This window comes from Ranitomeya variabilis, chromosome 4 (assembly GCF_051348905.1).
Source record: "Ranitomeya variabilis isolate aRanVar5 chromosome 4, aRanVar5.hap1, whole genome shotgun sequence".
Lineage (NCBI taxonomy): Eukaryota > Metazoa > Chordata > Amphibia > Anura > Dendrobatidae > Ranitomeya > Ranitomeya variabilis.
The window spans coordinates 635,793,421-635,819,881 of NC_135235.1; the positions used below are offsets into that span (position 1 = coordinate 635,793,421).

General features: G+C 45.2%; 1 protein-coding gene across 2 annotated transcripts in view; it reads left to right on the plus strand.

Moving 5' to 3' along the window:
- LOC143767215 (uncharacterized) overlaps nucleotides 1-26,461 on the plus strand; it is a 53,519-nt gene that overhangs the window by 22,905 nt on the left and 4,153 nt on the right. Inside the window, exons 6-10 of one of the 2 annotated variants that reach the window (XM_077255362.1) lie at nucleotides 404-550; nucleotides 680-859; nucleotides 943-1,066; nucleotides 1,146-1,246; nucleotides 9,759-9,849. In XM_077255362.1, the coding sequence (XP_077111477.1) occupies nucleotides 404-550; nucleotides 680-859; nucleotides 943-1,066; nucleotides 1,146-1,246; nucleotides 9,759-9,849 (643 nt within the window). The remainder of the gene's footprint in view (nucleotides 1-403; nucleotides 551-679; nucleotides 860-942; nucleotides 1,067-1,145; nucleotides 1,247-9,758; nucleotides 9,850-26,461) is intronic. The other variant, XM_077255363.1, reaches the window with a different exon arrangement.

Sequence of the window (26,461 nt, forward strand, 5' to 3'; positions counted from 1 at the left end):
GAAAAAACAATTAGGCAAGAAATAGAGATAAAACACCTTTATTGAAATGCATGGTGAAATGGTGGCACAACTACGGTGGTGTACGCACACAATAAAATAGATATATCAAGTTAAAAATACATTAAAAAGGTAAAGAACCAACAGCACAGAAACACAAAGTAAACAAGTAGTAATCAATAAAGTTAATCACCCAAAATATTAGAATTGTTCTGTGTCTTTTGGTGCTGGATTGGAGATACTATGTGATAAATCTCTGTATGTGACTATAGTGGGACTGTGTGTTATACCGGGGGCTGGACGGGGCCATGACCGGATGTAGTGATCATGTGACGCCGGTAACAGCTCCGGAGATTTCTTACATGGGATCTTTATATTGTTACATCGTCATCTTCTCCCCATTCAGGTCCCTACAATATCGGATCCTCTCAGTGGAGATCTATGTAAGAGAATTTTCCTGAGTGACCCTACAAGGATGGATAGGGACAGGGACAAGATGGCGGAGAGGATATTACACCTCACCCTAGAGATCCTCTTCCGGCTTACTGGAGAGGTGAGAGATTCTGATGACGTCACATTACATCATTCTTATCTATGGGAATAACAGATGGACAGAACTGGAGAGGTGAAGACTCTGGGAATGTCTGTAGTGAGATTTATTAATGTGTCTCTCCGTAACCAGGATTACACAGTAGTGAAGAAGACCTCTAGTGAGCGCTGTCAGGCCCCTGTGTCTGAGGGATGGGGAAGACCCCTGAGCCCAATCACGGGGCCTCCACCTCACCCCCTGATACATGAGGACATCAATAACCAGAAGATCCTTGAAATCAACTACAAGATGATTGAGCTGCTGACTGGAGAGGTGACACTGCTGGGAATGCTGGGACATTATACTTTAATGCTATTAAGGGATCGGGGTGATGACGGTATCATTGTATGTGTCAGGTTCCTATAAGGTGTCAGGATGTCACCGTCTATTTCTCCATGGAGGAGTGGGAGTATTTAGAAGAACACAAAGATCTGTGCAAAGACATCATGATTGAGGTTCCCCAGCCCCTCATATCACCAGGTAATAGGGCTAAATATACATGGCCTATAATTATCTGCATGTAAAGAATGAATTCAGTCCCTGTATGTGTTTCCTCCAGTTCTATCCAGTAAGAGGACAACACCAGAGAGATGTCCCCATCCTCCTCTTCTTCCACAGGACTGTAAACAAGAAGATCCCAGTGATTGTCAGGATCATCAGGTAGATGGAAAGAAGGTGTCATGAAATCTTCACTATGATGTGTAGTAGTCTGTGAAGGTCTTGAGCTCAGACTAGTTTTATCCGCCAGTGTAAGGGAAGAGTCAGAGAGCTGTAAAAATCAGACGGGGATCACATCGCAATGCTCAGACTGGCCGAAAGCTCTCTTGAGCCGAGCATGACAGTGTATATTTCTATGCAGCTGGCACGCTCGGATCAGGAGAGCCGCTAGCCAGTCTGATCATTTCGATGCGATCCATGTCCTAGTTATAAAGCTCTCTGACTTTTCCCTTATATGGAACGGCCAATTTATTAGAGACACTTCCACACTCCCATCTAAAACTTATTAGACACAGGACAGTGGAGTGCAGCATAAATCGGAGTGATCAGATGGGAAGATTGTTCAAAATCATTTAGATTGCTCACTGTCATTGTTACTAGATTAGACAGGACCAGTATTTAAAAAATTGACAACCTCATGTAATGATGTGAATAGTATACTGAGAATGGTGTCATTAATGAGAAATATCAGTGATGTTGGATCACGTGGATGGAAAAATGTATCAAGGAAAATGTGAACAGTAGTTCTGAGAACATGTAGTGCAGTTATACACACTGCAGCTGAAAACTGCGCTAGTGTTCAACTACTGAGTCTGAATGTAACCATCAATTTTTAGTACAGATGGGCGATAGCAGCAGGAGACCAGTTCCAGGGTCGTTGCCGACCTACAGAAAGGAAAAAGAGGGCAAACCTGGTGTCACTGGGCAATGGAAATCATTGTCTGTTCAGATGAATCTTGATTGATGGAAGGGTCAGAATTTGACACAAGCAGCATGATGAATCCATGGACCTTTTGTGTCAGGGGTGTCACATTATGGGTTTTCTGATATCTGTGGATAGATGTTGGAACACTACGACTCACCTAAGTATTGTGACTGATCAAGTTTATCCTTTGATGGCAGTAGTTTATGGTAGAAGGACAGTGACCTGTACCATTACTATATCTCTATCTATTTTTTCGTAGGGATTCACTCACTCTGGTAGGCATGGGGCCTTATGTAGTGTTCACACAAGCTTTGCAGTTTTGGTCGACATACAGTACATGAATCAGTACAAAATCATAAACTTAAATCTCTATCCTTGTCCAGGAACTAACTAAACAAAACAGACTCTGGCTACTTATACACAGCTGAGCTAGCCCCTTCTCGGTCACACAAAACAGCTATTGTCCATATCAACCACTGATGCTTGCGGTTCTCTGCACGCGGCCTGTGTAATTAATCATGATCACATAAGTCAGTGCATGCTCACCAAAACATTTTGCAGTCTTTTCTTCTGAAGCAGACTTCATACACAGAAGAGGCTCCTTCCCACCAGTTGCGGTATTCCCATCAGCCCGAGGTGCAGCGGTTCTCTGCAGCTCTCATTAACAAACTGCTTAGCGCAGTCTCCATTCAGAAAGAGACTCTTTCTGTTGCAAGTCGCATTTTGGCTGGACACTCGCCAACAGCACATGCAACTCTTCCACTCCAGGAAGCTACTTCTTGGTGCTTGGCAAAACCCTACAGGTGTATCTAATCAAGATCCCGTAGAGCGGGGATTTAACCCTATACTTCCCTGTTATGTTACAATTTACAGTGCCTGGAAAAAGTATTCATACCTCGTGAACCTTTCCACATTTTTTCACTATACACCCATAAACTTAAATGTATTTTATTTGGATTTTATGTGATTTTCCGGAGCTAATTAGCAAGGATCGGTGAAATGTAAAGGAAATGATGCATGGTTTTCTAATTATTTAAAAACTATAAATCTAAAATTTGTAAGGTGCATTGTATTCAGGCTCCTGACTCAATACTTTGTAGGACAACCTTTCGCTGCAATTATTAGAAAACTATGTATCATTCCCTTTACACTCAGAGCAACACAAAGCATCAAGTATTTTCGATCACGTATATTTGTTTGTGTGTGTAGAGAGAGTACATGACTTGAAAATAACATTTTTTTTGTTTCCAACAGGGGCACATAAATTACAGTATACACTTTTTAGCAATTACATTCCGTAATTTTCGAAGGACCCTCCATCTTTCCTCATAGCACGTTTTGCGACTCCTTTTCCATGCAGACCGCTTTCTCTGTACAATCCTTATCCTGGTTTGACCATCTAGATTTTTGTAAACTCCAAGTCAGGGTTCTTCTTGCTTCTCACACTTTCACTTCCTCTTTCTTCAACTTTCAATCTACATCCAAACTCTAGTAGCACCCAGGAGTAAACCTCTCCCATTCTTTCAGATTTTTCTGCACACCTAATATCATGTCTCAAGAGCTAATAGTGGCATAATTAGAGTATGATGGGCCTGGTGCTAGATGTGGACTGGGGCTCCCCCCGCCCCCTGCATGTTGGTTTAATGTATGGGCCCTTGTAGCATTCTAAATCCTATAAGGACACTCAAGTTGCAAGTGGACATTCAGTGCATGTTTTATGTTCTGTCCCCACATGAGGCGAATAAAGGTGTGAGTGACTAATAAGGGTTGTGAGAGAGATAACCGTACCTTCCGTATTTTCCTCGCTGTGAGGCAGACAGGACCAATGCTGCTCAGTGTCCGGAGAGATGATGCACACCAGGGATTGTGCAGTCCAGGCTTGTTTATTTGTAAATCTGGACATACAGCGTATAACTGGTAATACAGTGCTTTCTCCAGAAATGCAGGTGTAGACAAGGTATAGTTAGATGTAGTACCAAGTATGACTGCAAGTGTGAGCAGCAAGAGAGAGTGTGTGGTCGAAAGACTGATGCCTCTCTAAGCCTGGTTCAAAAGCGTCCTCTCACAAGAGCAAGTAACTGAAACTGAAATGGCTGCCAGAGGAAGAGAAGACTTGACCCCTGAACCGGAAGTGGAAAGACATGCCCACAAGAATTAATGAATAACAAGCTGCCATACAGAAAAAGGCCATTGGGTGGCAGCAGAATAAAATATAACAACATACATAGCATGAAGAACATACATGAAACAGCACACTCCCCGTCTGAAATTCCGTAAGGGATTTCACTATACTAATGTCCTTGAAATAAAGTCCAACAACCTAAAAAAAGAAACCAAACATGCATGCAATGCAATAACAACTTTAAACGAGATAAGACATTAAGTCAGTTCCTGAGATAATCCTAAGGAAAACCCATCTTCAGATCAGAGAAGCCGCACTAGGCCAAACTATCTCTGACCCACTGTAATCCAATGGACAAAATACTAGTGCAGTGTTCTGTTCATGGTTTATCCTACCGGAATGTGATAAGTAGAGAGTGGTTTTTGGCAGATGTGCCAACCATGACAGTCTTTGTCTCCATGTGAATTGTGATAAGATCTCGCTATGTGGACTAACCTTGCAATAGTCTTGACGAGTGTCATCCAATTGGAGAAGCTTTCGAAGCGCTGGCAACCGAGGGTGGAGGTTGGTTTAGCGTTCGTGGCCAGAGCACTGACCTCGGAGCGGACTTCTGGATCATCATCCGGATCCTGGATGCTGAAGACTTCCTGGACACATTCACTTCCCCTCTGTTCCAGCAGAAACTTTGGACCAGAAAGCCAAGAAGAGTTAGCAAAGGAATTTATAGACATAGGTCTAGTGGCATGGTCGGCTGGATTAAGTTCAGATGGGATATAGTGCCACTGTTCAGGTTTGGAAGACCTTCTTATTCTCTCAATGCGGTTACTGACGTACACGTAGAAGCGCCTTGTTTGGTTGTAGATGTAACCTAAGACAACTTTACTGTTACTGTAGTATTGTACGTCATCTACGTTGGTGTCCAGCTCATGCTGAATAAAGTCTGCAAGTTCTACTGCAAGCACAGCCCCACAGAGTTCCAGCCTGGGAATAGTGTGGTCAGGCTTGGGAGCCAACTTAGCCTTGCCGAAAACGAAACCAACGTGATCTTGATTGTCGGATCCCGTCACCTTCAGGTAGGCAACAGCTGCAATGGCCTCCGTGGATGCATCTGAGAACACATGGAGTTCCGTCCTAGCAGCAAGTGAGATTCCGGCGTAGCATCTCGGTATATGGATTTCATCCAAAGCACACAAAGACTGCTTCCAGGTTTCCCATTTCGATTCCTGATCAGGAGGGAGAGGGGCATCCCAGTCCTTGACGGTTTTGGATAGCTGTCTCAGAAGGGATTTACCTTGTATGGTAATTGGTGCTACGAATCCCAGTGGGTCATATAGGCTATTTACCACTGACATTACACCACGTTTAGTGAATGGTTTGTCTGCACAGTTGATTTGGAAACCGAAGGTGTCGGCTGACCGGTTCCACCTCAGGCCTAAGCTTCTCTGCACAGGCGGACGGTCTGGTCCTAGGTCTATGTCCTTGAATCCAAGTGCGTGGTCACTTGACTCAAAGGCTCTCATGACAGCCAGGCTGTTTGAAGTAATTTTGTGCAATCTAAGCTTAGCTCGGTACAGCATATGTTGGGTCCTTTTGAGTAGGTCGATTGCCGCTTCTTCTGTGGGTAGAGATTTTAGTCCATCATCTACATAGAAGTCTTTCTCTATAAAGTCTCTGGCGTCTGATCCATACTCGGACTCTCCTTCTAGTGCGGTTCTCCGCAGGCCATATGTTGCCACTGCGGGTGAAGGGCTGTTCCCGAATACGTGCACCCGCATGCGATACTCCACCATCTCTTTGGTAGGGTCATTGTCCTTGTACCACAGGAACCTGAGGAAATTCCTGTGGTCCTCTCTGACTATCAAACAGTGGAACATCTGTTCAAAGTCGGCGGTGATGGCAATGGGCTCTTTCCTGAACCTCATCAACACTCCTACTAGGTTGTTTGTCAGATTAGGACCTGTGAGGAGGACATCATTGAGAGATATGCCTTGATGTTTGGCGCTTGAATCAAAGACAACTCTAATTTGTTTAGGTTTCTTCGGGTGATATACTCCAAATGAGGGTAGGTACCAGCACTCCTCGTTTTCCTTTAAGGGAGGCGCTGGCTCCGCATGGTTGTTATGGAATATTTTGCCCATAAAAGTGACGGTGTTCTTTCATCTCTGGTTTATTGCTTAGTGTGCGCTGGAGAGAGTTGAATCTGGACAATGCTTGTTCATGATTGTTTGGGAGCCTTACCCTGGTAGCTCGGAAGGGTAAGGGAAAAACCCAGTGATTGGTCTCGTCCTTAAGGAACTCATTGTCCATTATCCCGATGAATTCCTTGTCTTCCATAGACGGTGCTACTTTGTTGTCATCCTTAGTGGTATGAAACACCAATCTTCCCAGGTTGTCTGTATAGGGAGAAGGGATAACATCAGGCAGCTGTACAGGATCTGGAAGCTTTTCCTTCACCTCATAGTGATGAGGACATGGTTTGCAGAAAGTAGTGCGCCCGTCTCGGCGTACGTAGGTCTTAAAGGAATGGACTACTGTTCGGTCCAAGCATACGTTTCCTATGACTACCCACCCCAAGTCAAGTCTCTGGGCATAGGGGGCATAGTCAGGACCATTACACTGTTGGCGGACCTTATGTATCCTTAAGTTATCTCTACCGAGCAGAAGTAGGATTTCAGCATCTGTGTCCAAAGGTGGGATAACGGTGGCTAGGTGCCTTAAATGTGGTTGTTGGAATGCAGCTTCCGGGGTGGGGATCTCATCCCTTTGGTCTGGTATTTGATCGCATTCGATTAGCGTAGGTAGGGGTATTTCTAAGTCTCCATTGACAGGAGAAGCAATGAAACCTTGTGCTCTTCTGCCGCTAGTCTCTATGCGCCCCGAGCAAGTATTGAGTGTAGGGTGTTGCTGGTCCCTTGATTCTAAAGGCTTCAAAGAACCTAGGTCCAGCTAGGGATCGATTGCTCTGATCGTCAATGATGGCATACATATTTACTGCCTTCTCTGGTTGCCCTTCTGGATAAACTCTGATTAGGCATAACCTGGCACAGCATTTAGCACTTTGTTTCTCCCCACATACCTCTGAGCATGAGCAGGAAACAGCTATGGTGGACTTGGCGTGATTCTGTGGCTCCCCGCCATGGCTTGTAGCGGGACTAGAGGTAACTGCGACTGCTGGATCGCTGGTGGCTGAGTGCAAGGCTGATGGGTGTTTGTCACTATGACACTCTTCACACTTAATGGCAGATTTACAGTCCTTGGCCATGTGTTCTGATGAAGCGCAGCACTTGAAACATACCCCAAGTTCGCTGAGGATTTTCTTGCGCTCCTGCATGGTTTTGGACCTGAAGACTCTACATTTGTTCAGTGAGTGTGGTCTTTTGTGAATGGGACACTCGCGATTGAAAGACTTATCCCTCGACGGAATAGTGTACTGCTTATCGGCAGGTACTGCAGGTGATGGCAGGTTAGTCTTTCTGACGCTTACACTGTTCCTCGAGTCCTTGCGTCTATGTGCGACGCTTTCATACCTTGATGAAGGTGTTGCTGGAGCTGCAGTGTTAGACTCCAGGAAGTCGAGGCTAGGGTCATTCCTCATTTGGGCTTGTACGTCAATGAACTTGCAGAACTGAATGAACGGAGGAAAGGTGACATCATGTGACCTTTTATACCTGGAGACGCACACTGCCCACTTCTCTTGCAGACTATGTGGCAGCTTTGAGACGATTGGGTTCACCCCATGGGCAGTGTCCAGGTAGCACAGTCCAGACAGACGAGGGTCTCTTTTAGCAAGATCCAGCTCCATAAGCAGGTCACTTAAGTCCAGAAGCTTGTGGGCTTCCTTAAGGTTGATCCTTGGAACATTCTGCAGTCTCTTGAATAGGGACTTTTCGATGGCTTCAGCGCTGCCTTAGGTTCTTTCGAGTCTCTGTCAGGCAGCAGCGAGACCTGCTTCAGCTTGCCCCACATAGGCAGTCCTAAGACTCTTGATACGGTTTGTGGATTCGGGACCCAACCATGGTACCATGAGGTCGAGCTCCTGTTCCGCGGATAGGTTGAGATCAACAATGGCGGCCTTGAAGGTTGCTTTCCAGGCTCTGTAGTTCTCTGCACGGTCGTCGAATTTTGAGAGGCTAGTGCTGATTAGCTCCCTGCTCACCATGAACCAGGCAAACTCGGACATGTCTGATCCTTCACTCCTTGTTACCGTAGTAGCTTGTGGTGCCCCTTGGGTGTATAAGCTGTTTGACGTGGAAGGGTGAATTGTTCCCGGGTAAAATGATGTTGCTGCAGGGTTGAGCTGTGGTTTATCCTCTGGAGATCCTGGTGACTGCTGCTTGAACTGTGGAGGCAGGCTGGAGTGCGCCTTGCGGTCGTCTTGCTGTGATGACTGCTCCTGAGGGGGTGCATCACAGCGTTGGTCTTGGGTCTCAGCAGGGGCTGTGAGTGATACTGGCACCATAGGTTGGGCTGCCTTGGACGTTTCCGCAATGTTGGGTTGAACATCGCTGGAGAAGTTGTGCGCTGCAGGTATCTGTTTCTGCACGTAGTCTCTGGTACGGACAGCTGGGTCATCTTCCTGTGGTGGCAGGCAAATTGGGTCGACGTTTTGCTTCAATGCTTGCTCGAGTATTTTTACTTCAGCTAGCGCGATTTCTTCCTCCATTTCTGTTTGCAGAATCTTTGCTCGAGCCTCTCTTTCTGCTTTTGCCTCTGCTTCAAGAATCTTTGCTCGGGCCTCTGCTTCTGCTTTCTTTTCTGTGTATGAACGTCTTACTTTGGATCGCTCTGCGTTTAAACGGGCCTCTACAATTCTGTCGCTGAGGGCTGAAGTTCTTGAGCAGGATGATTTGTATGACCGAACAGAGTGTTTAGATGAGGCTGACATGTGCGATCTAGTTTCTTGCAGATGGGCGATACGAAGCTCCGCTTTATCTTTAGCGTCTTGCACGGCGGCATCCCTTTCTCTGTCTTTGGAGTGTGCCTTGCTTAACTTTGATAGGGCTTCGTCGATTTTAGAGTCTTTTAGGAAGGCAGCATACTTTGCGGACAGTCTCTTGTATTTGCCGTGGGCCGCGTCTAGCTGTCTTATTGTGTCCTGTAAACTCGCTGCATCGTCTTTGTGGCGTTGGATGCTTGACATGAGGGAGGCGACTCGTTCCCATAGGTCGTCCAGGTTGTCATTGAACTCATCCCTTGTGGAACAGTAATTCTCGAGGACCTTTAATGTTGGCTTGATGGAGCGTAGTGGTCGTGCATCTGGGTCTGCTGCGGAAGCCGGCTCTGCTTCCCGGTCTTCATAATGGACGGTATCGGGTTGTATTTGCTCTGTTTCAGCATTGGAGAACTGCGTAAGGTCCTTTTCGGCCATTTTGATTTAAGGTGCGCTGTCCCTTTAAAAAACTGAACTTTTGAATTGGGGGCTGGAAAACGCGGTTCAGCTTAGTGGCGACCTCCTGATAAGATTCCCAAGGTGTTATTGGAGAATTGTGGGGTTCTGCGTCCGACAATCTGCAGCGATGTGGTATAATACACAGAGAGTCTTTATGCACAATGCGGTCTGAGTTGATGCTGCCTGGATCTTCTCAAATGTCTTCATCTGTCAGTGACTTGTACAATCTTTATTTCAGGGTGAAGATTTGCCCCATAGTAATACTGCAGGGACATATGTGAGGGGTGATGAGCGGTGTAAGGAGGAGATTCCTACAGATAACCGCACAGGTGAGTAGTGACCACTAAATACCGAGAAGTCAAAGGCTCTATTCATTCACTCACTTGTAGAGTAACTTTAGATGTTTATTTAATTCCGGTGTGTACTCCTGAACCTTTTGATGTGCATGTAGAAACTGATTCATTATGGGGTTATCTGGGACTATACTTTTTTTTATTATTTTACAATGTGCTAAGAACTATCACGCAGGGAGTTACTTTCTACCTGCCTTTTGTGCCTACTGCTGACTTGCTGCTTTCGGATGATTCCGCGTCTTTTGCTGTTGTCACATCAACAGAGCAGCGATTTCTCTTCCACTCTGCTCTGTTGACAGGGCGTGGCTGCGGATTTCACAGTGATTGACAGCTGGCTTCCCACAATTAAACTATCAATCACCATGATATGTGAAGTCATGTCAGCAGAGCAGCGCGGAAGTAGAAGAGCTGTTCGCTGACATGGAGCAGCTGAATCACCGGCAGGAGCGGTCGGTAACCACTTTGACCCAGCTCCGAGTACAGCAAGTAGGTAATTGTCTCTGTTAGCAAATATCTGCCTGTTTAGTTCTTGAGCCCATAGTAAAAAATAAAAAGTCTTGAACAACCTTAAGATTAGCACCATGCACACCAGTCTTTCATGAAGGGAGGTGGTGGGGTAAGTAATGCTGAAGTGATTCACATGTGCTCACTGCTTCCCAGTAATGCGTGCCTCTGTGCTCCTCGCCAGAAATTGTACCCAAGTTCAGGACGGATTGGAACAACATTTCTGAAGGGTGTAAGTTATGCCCCTAGCACTGAATTTGGCGGGCACCATCAAGCCTTGTTCATGCTCCACCCACTTTGGCAGACCTGCCTTAAACTGGCGTGAAGATGCCAAAAATTTCAGCAAAAAGTTTGCATCTTTTCAGTGTTTCACGCTTATTTTTTCCGTATTTTGAACAAATGTTTCTCGCTGCATCTAGAGGATGTTTCTGAGTTGCTCCAATGGAGATAACTCTTTACTCATGGTCCTGTTCATCACAGGTCACTGTGCACAATGGATGTCTCTAAACAAATGATGTAGCATGTTCGCGTCAGTGACCTCTGATATGTAAGACAGAAACATTACCAGCCACAGGCTTCACTCGGCTGCAGTTGAGGCAGGCACAGGAAGCGGTATCACTGGAATCTCCAAGCAAGTATATTATACTGCATAAACCGCTCTGGATAGAAAAACAAATAAACAGCCTTTTCTGGCACAACCTGAAAACAAACAGAAAACAAAAAGTTCATAAAGCACTGCGGGTCCGGCCGCTCAGGTCAGCGTCTTCAGCAACACACACATGGAGGTCTCCACACCTCCAGCCACAGACACTGAATGAGGCAATTGGCCTCCATTTTATTAGCCAAACCACGTACCTAGGGCGGGAATATGTGAGCGGTCATTCCCACCCATCTCTTATGACCGCTCGAAAAACCCAGCCCTGCAGTGAGCCAAACAACTCTCTCAGCACTATATGTGCTGGAGCATACTTCCGAGCTCACATCACCGCAGCTAATAGTCGCGATGACACATACAGTACAGACCAAAAGTTTGGACACACCTTCTCATTTAAAGATTTTTCTGTATTTTCATGACTATGAAAATTGTACATTCACACTGAAGGCATCAAAACTATGAATTAAGATATGTGGAATTATATAATTAACAAAAAAGTGTGAAACAACTGAAAATATGTCTTATATTCTAGGTTCTTCAAAGTGGCCACCTTTTGCTTCGATGACTGCTTTGCACACTCTTGGCATTCTCTTGTTGAGCTTCAAGAGGTAGTCACCAGGAATGGTTTTCTCTTCACAGGTGTGCCCTGTTAGGTTTAATAAGTGGGATTTCTTGCCTTATAAATGGGGTTGGGACCATCAGTTGTGTTGTGCAGAAGTCTGGTGGATACACAACTGATAGTCCTACTGAATAGACTGTTAGAATGTGTATTATGGCAAGAAAAAAGCCATAATACATGAAAATACAGAAAAATCTTTAAATGAGAAGGTGTGTCCAAACTTTTGGTCTGTACTGTATCTCCCCTCAAGGACTTGTCCGGCAGTTATCTTACATACCCTCCCCCTCCTTCCAAAGCCTGAGGCTTGGTACCTCCTGCCAATAAACAGTAGATCGACAGAGCATCAGCATTGCCATGCAGTTTCCCTGACCTATGCTCCACATGGAAGTTAAAATCCTGAAGTGCTAGGAACCACCTGCTCACTCGGTCATTGTTCCCTTTTTTTCTCCCTCATCCACTTCAGAGGGGCATGGTCTGACACCAGTCTGAACTTCCTGCCCAAGAGGTTGTACCTTAGAGAGTCCAACGTCCACTTAAAGGCTAAACATTCCTTCTCCACTATGGAGAATTATTTTTGCAGGATGACAACTTTCGGCTGAGATACATTATGGAGTGCTATTCCCCATTCACCTCTTGGGACAAGACAGCTCGCAGCCCGACATCTGACGCGTCTGTCTGGACCACAAATTCCTTGGAGAAATCGGGTGCTACCAGCATCGGCTGTTTGCACAGAGCCAGCTTCAGTTCCTGGAAGGCAATTTCAGCTTCTGGAGACCACTTCACCATAGCCAGCTTTGTCCCTTTAAGAAGGTCTGTCAGAGAGGAAGCTACAATGGCGAAGTTTGGAATAAAACAGCGGTAATAGCCTACAATGCCCAGGAACATCCTCACCTGCTTCTTTGAGAGGACATGTTGCGAGCCCTGGATCACCTCAACTTTGTTTATCTGGGGCTATATTTCTCTCCTGCCTACAACATAGCCCAAGTATCTCGCTTCCTCCATTCCCACGGCACACTTCTTTGGGTTTATGAAAACCCTGCCTTCCTTAGAGCATCAAAGATTGCCTCGACCTAGCTCAGATGGATTCCCCAATCCTGGCTGAAGATCACAATATCACCCAGGTAGACCGCTGCATATTTTTGTGGAGAGCTAGGATGCGGTCCATGTCTTTTTGGAATGTTGCTGGAGCTCCTTGTAACCCAAATGCCATCCTTGTGTATTGGAAGCAACCATCTGGCATTAAAAAAGGCAGTCTTCCCTTTGGTGCTTTGGGACATAGAAATTTGCCTATACCCTTTTGTGAGGTCAAAGGTAGTAATGTACCGAGTTGGCCCTAGCCTCTCAATTAATCGACCCAGGGAATCGGTCTTAGAAACCTTGTTCAGCTTCCGATAGTCATTGCAAAATCACCATTCCCCATCGTGTTTCGACACTAGGACTATTGGACTGGACTAACCACTCTTGCATCCCTCGATGACTCCCACGCTCAGCATCCGCTTCACCTCCTTGGAGATCACCTCTCAGCACGCTTCAGAAATCCGGAAGGGTTTCAAGTTGACCCGGACATGAGGCTCCGTCAGGACGTCATGCTCTATGACCTTCATACAACCTGGAAGTTCTGAGTACAGGTCTCTGTTGCGCTGTAGCAACTCTCGAAACTGCTGCTTCTGTGAGCGAGACAAGGTGTCTGCACCAAACAAGGAGCTTCCACGGGTTCTCTGTCCTGTCACAGTTTGATCAAGTTCATTTGGTACACCTGTAGGGCTTCCGCTTCCCCGGTTTGTGGACTTTGTAGTTGACCTCACCAACTTTCTCCACTACCTCATAGGGACTCTGCCACTTGGCCAGGAACTTGGTCTCCACTGTGGGCACCAGCACAAGTACTCGATCCCCCAGGTTGAACTGTCTTACCAACGCAGACCTATTATAACCCCTGCACTGGGCTTCCTGAGCCTTGAGGAGGTGCTTTTACACAATAGGCATCACACTGGCAATGCAGCACTCACCATTAGATCTTCACGTGCGTAAATGTTCTTTATTACACATAACAATCCATTCTGGATGTGGCACTAAACCGGCTAGGGCTTGTGAGGGGAGCAGGAGTGTGCAGAGACGAGACAGACTGTCTGTCTCATCTCTGCACACTCCTGCTCCCCTCACAAGCCCTAGCCGGTTTAGTGCCACATCCAGAATGGATTGTTATGTGTAATAAAGAACATTTACGCACGTGAAGATCTAATGGTGAGTGCTGCATTTCTTTCATTTTCTATATACCCGTGTGGACTACTTTACATTGATGCATAGCACCTCCGAGTCTTCTTTGGCTAACTACACCCTCTCAGCCGAAAAGGATCTAGTCCGGGAACAGTGCAACCTCACAGCGTATATTCCTTTAGTGCCGGTTAGACTTTTTGTATAACGCGGATCACACTGGCAATCCTTTCTTGTATCTGGGTGACATGGTCTACCACTATTCTATAGGGGGTGGTTTCAGCCTCTCCAGGATTCCTTCACCACATCCCGGAGCCCTCAAGGGTGTCGTCCATAGAGAAGTTCAAATGGGGAGAAGCCAGAGGAAGCTTGGGGAACTTCCCGGATGGAGAACAACAGGTAAGGAAGCAGACAGTCCCAGTCTCCACTGCTTTCTTCAGCATAGCCTTCAAGGTCTTGTTAAACCTCTCCACCAGCCCGTCAGTCTGGGGATGGTACACTGAGGTTCTGAGCTGGGAAATTTGCAGGTTCTTCCACAACTCCCGTATGACCTTCAACATGGAAACCGAAACACATGGGCTACTTGCACAGTAAACAAGTCTGTAGGAACATGTTCACACACCACCAAGAAACTTGAAGACACAAAAGAGCACAGTAAGACCAAAAACACTGTTGTAAAAAAATTCACAGTAATAAGCAACTGCTAGTAAAAAGATGGAAAAAACAGGGTATTTGGTTGATAGGTTTTTTTGCAAAAAAAATGTATACTAAGCTGCTCCACCAAACATCATGGTATATACTGTATATTACCTGAAAAAACACCACAGAAAAACAGGCAAAGGTGCTTACCTGTCTAGGCCTCAAATCAAATGCACTCTCATGGTGCAGTGGGCCCAAGTAAAAGATGGCGACTACACAGGTGTGGTAATACCAAATGAGACATCCAGCCTACAATCAGGGATTGGCCGCTTGGCACACCAGTGCACACAACTGCAGTTGGGCCCTGATGGCTTTGTAAGTTGTGGCTTCTTTTCACACGGGACGCATTACAGTTAGCACTGGCCAGCCCGCCACATGGCGTTACTAATAGGCTATGATCCAGTTGCTGTGCATACTCTGTGTGACCACTGCTGCAGATTATTTATTTGCACTGGTGTGCCAAGCGGCCAATCCCTGATTGTAGGCTGGCTGTCTCATTTGGAATTACCACACCTGTGTAGTCGCCATCTTTTACTTGGGCCCACTGCACCATGAGAGTGCATTTGATTTGAGGCCTAGACAGGTAAGCACCTTTGCCTGTTTTTCTGTGGTGTTTTTTCTATAATAGTGGAGGTTTTTTTCCTCTTTTTTTTCCTCCTGTTGTGGTTTTTACTGTATATTACCTGTATAAGCAGGGTTCAGAGAGGGAATGTCCATGTGGACACGTTGAATGGAACAGCTTTTGTGCAAATGACCCACAAGGAGTGGTGGATACCTCTCCAGTCTTGTAGACACAAGAGAACAATTAATATAAGGTAATATATAATATATATAGTTAATATACTGTGCTCTTTTGTGTCATCAAGTTTCTTGGTGGTGTGTGAACATGTTCCTACAGACTTATTCACTGTGCAAGTAGCCCATGTGTTTCGGTTTCCATAATTGTTCTCTTGTGTCTACAAGACTGGGGAGGTATCCACCACTCCTTGTGGGTCATTTGCACAAAAGCTGTTCCATTCAACATGTCCACATGGACATTCCCTCTCTGAACCCTGCGTATACAGGTAATATACAGATGATCAGGTTTTAAATCAGATAGGGATTACATATATCAGTTAGGACTGCTCTATATGGGTATACCTTGACGTTTGATGGAGCAGCTTAGTATACATTTTTTTGCAAAAAAAGTATCAACCAAATACCCTGTTTTTTCCATCTTTTTACTAGTAAGACAACAGTGTTTTTGGTCTTACTGTGCTCTTTTGTGTCTTCAATGACCTTCAACATGAAGGGGGTCCCTTGGTCCATCAGAATCTCCTTCGGCAGCCTGTTCGGGAGAAGATATGGATCAGCTCCTTAGAGATACACTTGGCCGAGGCATTTCTTAAGGGTACTGCCTCTGGGTACCGGGTAGCATAATCCAGGACCACCAATATGTATTGATGTCCTCTTGCAGATTTTACCAAGGGTCCCACCAGATCCATCGCTATTTGCTCGAATGGCACCTCGATAATGGGCAATGGAACCAGAGGACTACGGAAGTAGGCTACTGGGGCGGTCAGTTGGCACGTGGGGCAGGAACGATAATGGTTCACAATATCTTTGTAACACCCAGGCCAGTAGAATCTCCGCAGAATGCGCTCCGGTGTCTTATCTGCCCCAGATGATCACCCAACACTTGGGAATGAGCCATGTCTAACACCCTGCGTCTATAGGGCCCTGGTACCAACAGCTGCTCTATTACCTCACCTTTTGGCTTGATTACTCCCTATAAAGCAGATCTCCAATCTTTATTGCCACTTGTGTCGGCCGTGAAAGAAGGGGAGCAGTGGCACTCGGCTCAGGAGGAGCTAGCTGGGCGCAGGTGAAGCTCCTGGAGGTACGAAAGGGGGAGTGCACAGTGTGAGCCCTGAGAAATGGGCCCTGCGCTCCCCCCCATCCTTAATACCGTATAACACCGGCCGGATCCAGCGTCTGCTCTGCATCTGACATCTCTCCCTTCGCTCCCGCCATCCAGAGTACAGCTGCAGAAGTTGCAGTGACTGATAAGTGGCTGGTCTGCTAAATACCATGGGGAGACTGTTATAGAGAATATTTTACTATATCCTAACACTGTTTGGAGGAAGGGCCTGCATTTATTGAAGGACAATGAGCTCTATTTACTTTGACTCTGTCTCCCTGACCTGCTCCTCCCCCCCAGGGAAATAAGTGTAAAAGCTGCAATAAATCTTTGGTGCTGCACATTACTCCTACTGCAAGGACTTTTGCACGCTGTGCAGATATTTAGCACAGAAATATCTACACTGTAGCATACTGGTGCATTAACCAAGTAGTGACTGTATCCTATTAAAGTGCTATAGTGATCGGAACTTACTCCTAAAAATATTAACTATGCACCGCCCAAGAACCTCAGGTGCAACTGAAAAGCTAAGAAAATATGCACGATCTGATCCCCCTGATAACCTGCGGTTAAATAAAGACAATTCATTTGGGGCCAAGACCGCAAGCCAGCCAAAAAAACGTGCATCTGATAGCGAGGAGGATGGGAATCAGGAGGACCTAACTTTGAAACAAGCATCTGAGCAGTTGATGCAGGCTATTTCTCTAACCAGGACATCCCTAAATGGGAAAATAGAGGAGGTACCCTCTGAGGTGGGACGCCTTCGACAAGACATGCAATCCATGAGAGGTCTTATCACGGAGGTGGAGTCAGGGGTATCTCGCCTGGAAGACAATTCTGTACCCATGGAAACTAAACTGACAAAAGTGGCTGGCTCTATAAATGCCTGGAAACAGAAGGCAGACGACCTAGAGAACAGACTACGTTGGAATAATATCCGTATTATTGGGCTACCAGAACGCTCAGAAGGTCAACAACCTGAACAATTCTTGGAGAGTTGGCTGAAAGATACTTTGGGAGATGCATTCTCCTCTACATTCTCTGTGGAAAGGGCCCATAGAGTTCCAACAAAACCTCTTCCCCCGGGCGCCCCACTGAGACCCTTTTTGGAGCGCCTTTTGAATTGCAGAGATAGAGATGCTGTGCTTCGTAAGGCAAGACCAAAAAGTCCAATTAAATTCAATAATGCTACTATTTCAATATTCCCGGACTTCTCTATGGAACTGCAATATCAACGTGCTCAATTCATGGAGATAAACAAGCAACTCAGGGAAAAAAACATTTTATATTCAATGATCTATCCTGCCCGTCTTAGGATTGTTTGCAAGGGCTCTTCCTTCTTTTTTATGACCCCAGAAGCAGCCGAGGAATGGATGCGATCCCATGTGGGAGCGAATGGGGGGGAAAAAGTCCTAGATCATCTGCCGTCTCTATATATAGATACATTGGAAATGGAACTCTCTCATTGGGTTTTTTTCTCCTTTTATTTTCTCTTCTTTTTTCAATGATAGGAGCTCTTTCCGCCAAAGTCCAGGAAAACAACTATACCGGACTCTGTGTTCAGAGATGGTACCCTCTTTTTTGGACTGTGACAGGAGCATGAAAGTTTGCTCCCTTTTGAAACATATTTTGCTTTATTTTGTTTTAGTATTGTTAGGTATTGGTTATATAGAAATTGCTGCCATGTTTTTTTCCATTGTACACCAGAAGTGTAATCGGCGTGACAATGTATATTATATGTGGATGAAGGGGTATGGCATCTGATCTTACATGTATGACTTGGAACGTTAGAGGCCTTGGGTCACCCCGAAAGAGAGTTAAAGTATTTTCTCAAATAAGGCTTTACCATCCTCATATTGTAACCCTGGTTGAAACACACTTGACCAGAGACTCGGTCCGCTATGTGCAAAAGCCGTGGTGCAATGGTCTCTACATACATTCCACACTAGCTATTCTAGAGGGGTCTTTCTATTAATACATAGAGATGTCAGATGGGAAGTTGGGGAGGTACGGAGAGATCCTGAGGGCCGTTTTATCTTTGTACATGCATGGGTTAATTTGAAAGATTATGTTATAATGTGTATATACAACCCCCCTCCCGCTAATATGTCTATTATAAAAAAGGCGTTGAGTTTTGCTTTGAATTATCCGGATGCACATATCATATGCATGGGAGACTTTAATCTAGTTATGAAAGATTGCCTTGATAGGCTCTGGCTGGATGGCAAGGTTTCAGGGGTGACTCCCCCTCCATCTCGTCTGTCAATATTTATAGATGTGTGTGAAATATATAATCACATTGTAGCATTGTTGGATGGTTAATGACCAGACATGGGAATGAACACTACTAATTCATGCATTGTTGCTTTTGATTTTGTAAACCAGTGTAATAACAAATTGTACTCCTGTTTATGGATATGGGAAATGTGTTTGTATATTTTCAATAAACGAAGATAAAAAAAAAAAAATTGCAATCATCAACCCTGAAGCTGCGCATAGGACTTACTTGGACGTTCCAACATGAAATGATCCAAAACACAAGGCCAAGTTGACCTGTCAGTGGCTACAGCAGAACAAAGTGAAGGTTCTGGAGTGGCCATCTCAGTCTCCTGACCTCAGTATCATTGAGCCACTCTCGGGAGATCTCAAGCGCGCAGTTCATACTAGACAGCCCAGGAATTTACAGGAACTGGAGGCTTTTTGCCAAGAAGAGTGGGCAGCTTTACCATCTGAGAAAATAAAGAACCTCATCAACAACTACCACAAAAGACTTCAAGCTGTCATTGATGCTAGAGGGGGCAATACAGGGTATTAAGAAATGGGGTATGTGAACTTTTGATCAGGATCATTTGGATGTTTTGGGTTGTCATTATGATTTAAAAAGAGAAAACACAGTAGTTTGACAATAAGTGGCTTCACTCAAACACTAACCATGAGTGGAGAAAAAGTTTTGGTGTTATCATTCATATTCTCTGAAAAAAGGCCAAAGAAAGCAAAAATTCGATTGGGGTATGCAAAGGTTTGAGCACAACTGTATATATTATTATCCTTATGGTGATATCCCCCAGTATATAGTTATAGCTAACTCTTTTGTCCAGGCAAATTCAAACAATTGCGATTTGTGTGAAATTTGCGACTCACAATTTTTCACTTTGCCACGCTGGCGTTCCCATGATCACGTCACTGCCATGTTCTGCTTACAAGCATAAAGCAGCTGCTGACAATGGAGCAGTAAGCTGCAATGGAGCGCCAGGAATGTAAGTGTAATGTTTGTTAATTTTTTAATGTTTTCTGATGGGGCCATGCATACCAGGATGGGGGTGGGGGCCAATTATAAGAATGGGGCCATGCATACGAGAATAGTGTTGCGGTCATGCATAATCGAATGAGATCGGGGCCCTGCATACCAGGATAGGAATGGGGCCAGGCATACTAGGATAGGGAGGAGGGCGATCATTCCTGCCAGGATAGTGATGAGGGGAACCATTCCTACCAGGATAGGGATGAGGGGACCATGCATACCACGGTAGGGATGAGGGGAGACATGTGTATCGGGATGGGGATAAGGTAAATATATACCAGGATAGGGGATATTAAGTACAGAATTGACCACATTTTTTTTTTAAATTCGTTTATTAATAACAATATCAATTGTACATACATTGTTTACATTCCCAACATCTAGAAAGTACATAAATTTTTTACATATAACCACAATTGGGATATTGCAAAGGTTACAAGTAGTGCATGTCAATCATTTGGTCATGTCTTATACAAACTTTATCTACCTTATCTTCTAATAAAACTTTCAAAACTAATGCGCTGCCACTGAGAGGAAAATTCTAAGTAAGTTTCGCCCTGTAAGCCACCGCTGCTCCGTGTATTCCGACACCCTTTCCTTGCATAGTTATTAAGATATGTTAATCTAAACGGTATGAGAGGAGGAGTTCCATCTCCCCCATATCTTCTCAAATTTGGCTGGATTGCCCCTATTTTGGTACAATGCCCGTTCATATGGAACAATAGAGTTCACCAGATCAACCCATGTTCTAAGAGTTGGACCAGAGCTCCCCATCCATCGTAGGGCCAGCACCTTACGCGCCAGAAACAAAGTCTCCCTCAGAAAAATGTCTACATAACGATCCCAAGTCTCAGCTTCCCATACTCCAAATAAACAAACCAAAGGTTCAAGTGGGACAGGGATAGATATCAGTGAAGTCAGTAATGTCGTTACCTCTTTCCAGAATTGGGAAATAATAGGACATTGCCATATCATGTGGATGAAATCTGCGTTGCTGGAATGGCATCTCAGGCAGTCTGATGAGTGTAGACGACCCATTTTGAAGAGACGAATTGGGGTCAAATAGGACTGATGTATGATATATAATTGTGTCATCCTATTATTAACTGATGGGGAAACTTTAGTTGGGGATTCCAAAATTTCATCCCATTCCTCCTCCAGAGTGTCTGGAAGGAGCCGTCCCCACTTCCCTTTAATGGAGTCTAAGGTGGATCTCTCATTTATGGATAATAGATAGGTATATAGAGAAGAAATAAGTCCCTGGGGGCCCTGTGAATTAAGGATACCTATTAACGGTAAATCTGAAATAGCACGTCCTGTACCCGCACTCCGCATATACGATTGGAAGGCTGACCTTAGTTGCAGGTAACGGAAAAACTGAGACCTCGGTATATTGTATATAGTTTGTAATTGCTCGAAGGAGACAAAAATCCCCCGCTGGTGTAAATTACCCACTGTGAGGACACTATATGATGTCCAGAATTTGGTGGATGGGTGACCCAGTAATATCGGGAAATAACCATTATTCCACAAAGGCATTTCAGTTGCTATATCAGCAAATCCTATTAATTTTTTAAGTTGCCTCCATATTGAACGTGCTAGCCGGAGTATAGGGAGTAAATGAGGAATCGCAGTTCTCTCCATTTCCAAAAAACCCAGTGGGCAATCAACTTTAGCTGAGTACAAAATGTGATGTTCAGAGTTGGGAAGAATCTTCCCGGGCATCCACGTATTCAACATTCTGGCCTGGCCCGCTAGGTAATATAAGTAAAAATCTGGCAGAGCCGCCCCACCCCCTTGTTTAGGTCTCTGTAGAGTAGATAGTTTAAGTCTAGGTCTAGCCTTTCCCCATACGAAGGATGTAGTAAGGGAATTTAGGGTTGCGAAGAAGGACTTAGGTATAATAACTGCACTATGTTGGAAACAATAACTCAACTTGGGGAGTAATATCATCTTTATAAGATTGATGCGTCCAGCTACAGATAATGGTAGTTTGTCCCAGGTAGCAAATTTGGATTTGACCACGTCAAGTAACGGGAATATATTGAGATGTAGATCTAGGTGACTACTTTGGGACATATATATTCCTAGATATTTGAACTGGGAGACAATGGGTAGCAATGAGAGGGTTTCAAGGCGGGACATTGGAGTGTGGGAAAGAGGCATCAAAGCAGACTTTCCCCAATTTATATAGAGGCCAGAAAATTTACTGAATCTATCAATCATCGTTATTACTTTTGGTAGAGTGACCTCCGTTTGATCCATAAACACCACCATGTCATCAGCATACAGACCGATGACCTCGACCCTATCAGCAATATGTATCCCTTTAATGTCCACAGAAGATCTCATTCGTATTGCCAGAGCCTCTATTGCCAGGGCAAATAGAGCTGGGGAAAGAGGGCACCCCTGCCGAGTACCTCTATGTAGGGAGAACGATGCAGACATTAAGCCGTTCACTACTACGCGTGCCTTGGGTTTTGCATATAGCGTGGCTATCCCTCTCAAAAATTTACTCCCGAACCCATATTTACGCAAACATGCAACCAAGAAGGGCCATTCTAGGGAATCGAAAGCCTTGGCTGCGTCCAGCGAAGCCAATGCCCATTTGTTATCTGTTTCCAGAGAACTATATTGTATGACTGACTGTACCCTCCTGATATTTATAGAAGTGTTTTTCCCTGGCATAAAACCGGTTTGATCCGGGTGTATAAGATCTAGTATGATCTTGTTTAGTCTAGTGGCTAATATCTTAGTGAAGATTTTATAATCTACATTTACCAAAGAAATTGGTCTATATGATCCACAATCTAAGGGGTCCTTCCCCTCCTTCTTAAGTACTATAACATTAGCATCGTAGAACGTTTCAGGAATAGATTCCCCTTCCCATATTCCCTTGAGTACCTTTAGCAATATGGGGGCTAGCTTGTCCCGGTATTTCCTATAGAATTCTATGGGAAACCCATCAGGTCCTGGGGCCTTTCCAGATGCCATGTCAGCCATAGCCTGCTCCACCTCTTCTAAAGTAAATTCAGCTTCCATAAGGGTTTGTTGCGATGAGTTTAGTGAGGGGAATGTAATATCTGATAAATAATCTAAGCACTCATCAACATTAGAGTTGTTACTAGATTTATATAACATAGTATAATAGTCATAGAAGCACCGAAGTATCTCATCAGAAGAGGATACTAAAGATCCATCAGACACCCGAATCTGTAAAATTGTATTGGAGGTATTGTGTTGACGTACCAAAAAGGCCAGCAGTGTACTAGCCTGATTTCCTAGCTCAAAATAAGATTGGCGCGTGAAAAACAATTTACGTTTCGATTTAACCTCTATATGTTGGGTATAAAGTCTCTGGGAGGTGAGCCATTCAATTCTGTTATTGCTGGATTGATTAGCTATATAGGCAGCCTCTGAAGCCTTTAATCTCTGTTCCATCTCCTCATCCTCTTTCGCTGTTGCCCTCTTTATATAGGAGATAGTCGAGGACAGACATCCCCTTAAATATGCCTTCAGTGTGTCCCAGAGTAAACCAAGATTTTGAAGTTCCGAGTGTATCAGAATGAAGGTATCTAATTGAGTAACCGTCCTGTCACTTGAGTCTATTAATTTTAACCAGAAGGGGCTCAATTTCCAGGACCCGCTGTGAGAATCGGATCGTCCATATTTAAGTTTAAGGATAATTGGGGAATGATCCGAGATCCCTCGGTTACCATGCTCAATACCATCTACCCACAGTGCCAACCCACTTGACCCAAATATATAATCTATCCTAGATAATGATTGTCTAGTGGATGAGTGGCAGGTATACCCCTTGATCCCCGGATGATTTATTCTCCACAAATCCAACCAACCACTACCGTCCATAAATAATGCTAGTTGAGAGGGGGGTTGAGGTATAATGTCTCCTGTCGTTGCATCATCTAATCTCAGTTTATCTATGGATGGATTCATAATCAAATTGAAGTCTCCCATGCAGATAACATTCGCCTCCGGGTACTTTAAAGAGAAGCCTAGGGCCAGACGGAGAACTGATATATTAGCAGGGGGGGGGTTATAGATACATAACAATACGTATTCTCGCGAGTTAATAAATGCATGTACAAAAACAAAACGACCCTCTGGATCACGTCTCGCCTCCCTTGCCTCCCATCTGACCTCTTTGTGCACTAGTAGAGAGACCCCTCTTGAATAACTGGTGTGGAAGGCATGTAAGGACCATTGCACCCACGGCTTTTGCATACATCGAACTTTATCTCTTGTCAAATGTGTTTCTACCAGTGCTACAATGTGGGGATGGTATCTTTTTATCTGTGAAAATACTTTAATTTTCTTTTTAGGGGTCTTTATACCTCGGATATTCCAGGTCATGCATATAAGTTCAGTTCCCATATTTACTCTTGAGGGAAAAATCAATACATATCATTATTATTTGGGTGTATTCCAGCAGTAGCATATTAGGCGTAGATTTAATATCAGCGGCAGCTTTACCTAATAAACAACCAAAACAAAACCATAAAACCAAATGGAACAAGAAAACTTGAACGGTAGGGGAGAGTATTTCCATCCTCCCACAGTCAGATTGAAAAGGGGATACCCTCACTGAATTCAGTGTCCGGTATTGTTGATTTCCCCGCACCTATACGGAAAGCTCAATTCTTATTGCCAACTTCCAAGGAACCCAGGCTAGGGGACTTCCATATTTGATCCTCCGTGAGATCGCAGCCATTCAATCGCCTCCGCTGGGTCCGTGAAGAATAATGAGGAACTATTGTGGACGATACGGAGCCGAGCCGGGTAGAGCATAGAATAAACAATGTTCTTGTCTCTAAGTTGCTTTTTAACATCCACAAATCTTGCACGTTGTTTTTGAAGTTCTGCAGAAAAATCTGGAAAGATTGATATGGTGGCATTGCCAAGTTTGATGAGGCCCTTCTGTCGCGCCAAGCGAAGAATAGTATCTCTGTCTCTGCAATTAAGAAGACGTGCCAGGAAAGGTCTCGGCGGAGCTCCAGGAGGCAGAGGCCTAGTTGGTACTCTATGGGCTCTTTCCACCGAGAATGTTGAGGAGAATTCATCTCCCAGTGTGGATTTCAGCCAGCCCTCCAGAAATTGCTCAGGTTGCTGACCCTCTGAACGCTCCGGGAGACCTATGATTCGGACATTGTTCCGGCGCAGTCTATTTTCCAGGTCATCTGCCTTTTGCCTCCAAGCATTTACAGATCCAGTGGCTTTGGTTAATTTGGCTTCCATAGGAGTAATAGTGTCTTCTATAGTAGATACCCTCGTTTCAACCTCTGATATACGCCCCCTCATAGTTTGCATGTCATGTCGCAGGCGGCCCACCTCAGTATGCACATCCTCTATTTTCTCTGTAAGAGATGCCCTAGTGAGGGATATGGCCTGCATTAACTGCTCCGATGCCTGTTTGAGAGTCAGTTCTTCCTCCTCTACTTCCCCAGTGCCGTCAGAGGGGCGACCTCTGCGTTGAGAGGATGTGGGGTTATTCCTAAGATTGCGCACATTTTCATGAGGGTCATCCTTGGCAAATTTTTTAAGTTTTTCAGCAGCCGTTGCTCCTCTAGGATGCTGCATGGCGGGTATACACAAAAGGACCTCACAGGTTAGTGCTGAAAGTAGTTATAGGCAGACCGTGCACCAATTCTGTGAATATAAATGAAGCAAGTTCTATATAGTATTAGATGATGCTCCAAAGTTCCATATATTATGTGTTAGCCAGTAATGGTAGGGAGGACCGCAGGGGAGTAGTCCAGGTGTTGATTTATGTGGTTAGACCTTATATGTTGGACGGGCGCTCAGCTTTTGCTGGCAGGGAGAGCAGCAGAAAGGGGGGGTTAATTCCCACTATTATAATGTCACAAGTGCAGTGATTGATTAATAGAGGAGGTGCAGGGCCCAATGTCTCAGGGCATACATACACCGCACCCCCTCACCAGATCTCAAGCACAAGAATGTTTCACCTGCAGCACTGTTAATGTATAGAGCGACACTGCCTGTGCTGTTAGACAGCGTGCTTCAGTAATGGCCGCCTCTCCGTCCACCACAGGCCCCTCAGCTGTCATGTAATAAAGTGAGTCTCACCGCTGCGATCCTGCCCCTCTCGGCTCCGTTATGAAGAAAGTCCGGTGCCAGTAGGAGATAATGACGCCCTATGTCCCAGGGCGCGCGTGCATAAAATGGCCGCTGCTCCACGTGTGTCCCTCCAGCACCCTCGGCTCCCACAGGCACCGCCGCCTGCCTAGATCCTCCGGCTTCTGCGCCCCGATGTCTCTCAGCGATCTCTGCCGGTGTCTGTCAAACCGCAGGGAAAACCCGACACTAAAGGGAGCCGGCACTTGCGCTCTGTCCAGCCAGGGCGCGCACAGGTAATATGGCCGCCGCCACACAAGAAGTCCTCACCAGCCCGGTCCACCGCAGTATTCGGCGCTCCAGGACCTCACTGTGTCAAACCGAAGGGGTCCTCAGATACCTGGGGGTCCCAGGACATCAGCGCCAGCCCTAGTTTTGTGTGGATGACGGGTTTTAATGGCAGAATATAGTCAGGATGGTAGGAGCTCACACAGGCACGTCTTCCTCTCTCTGCTACATAGCCACGCCCCCAATTGACCACATTTTTGCTTCAAATATTTTTCCTAATTTCCTCCTCTAAAACCTAGGTGAGTCTTATGGTCTGGT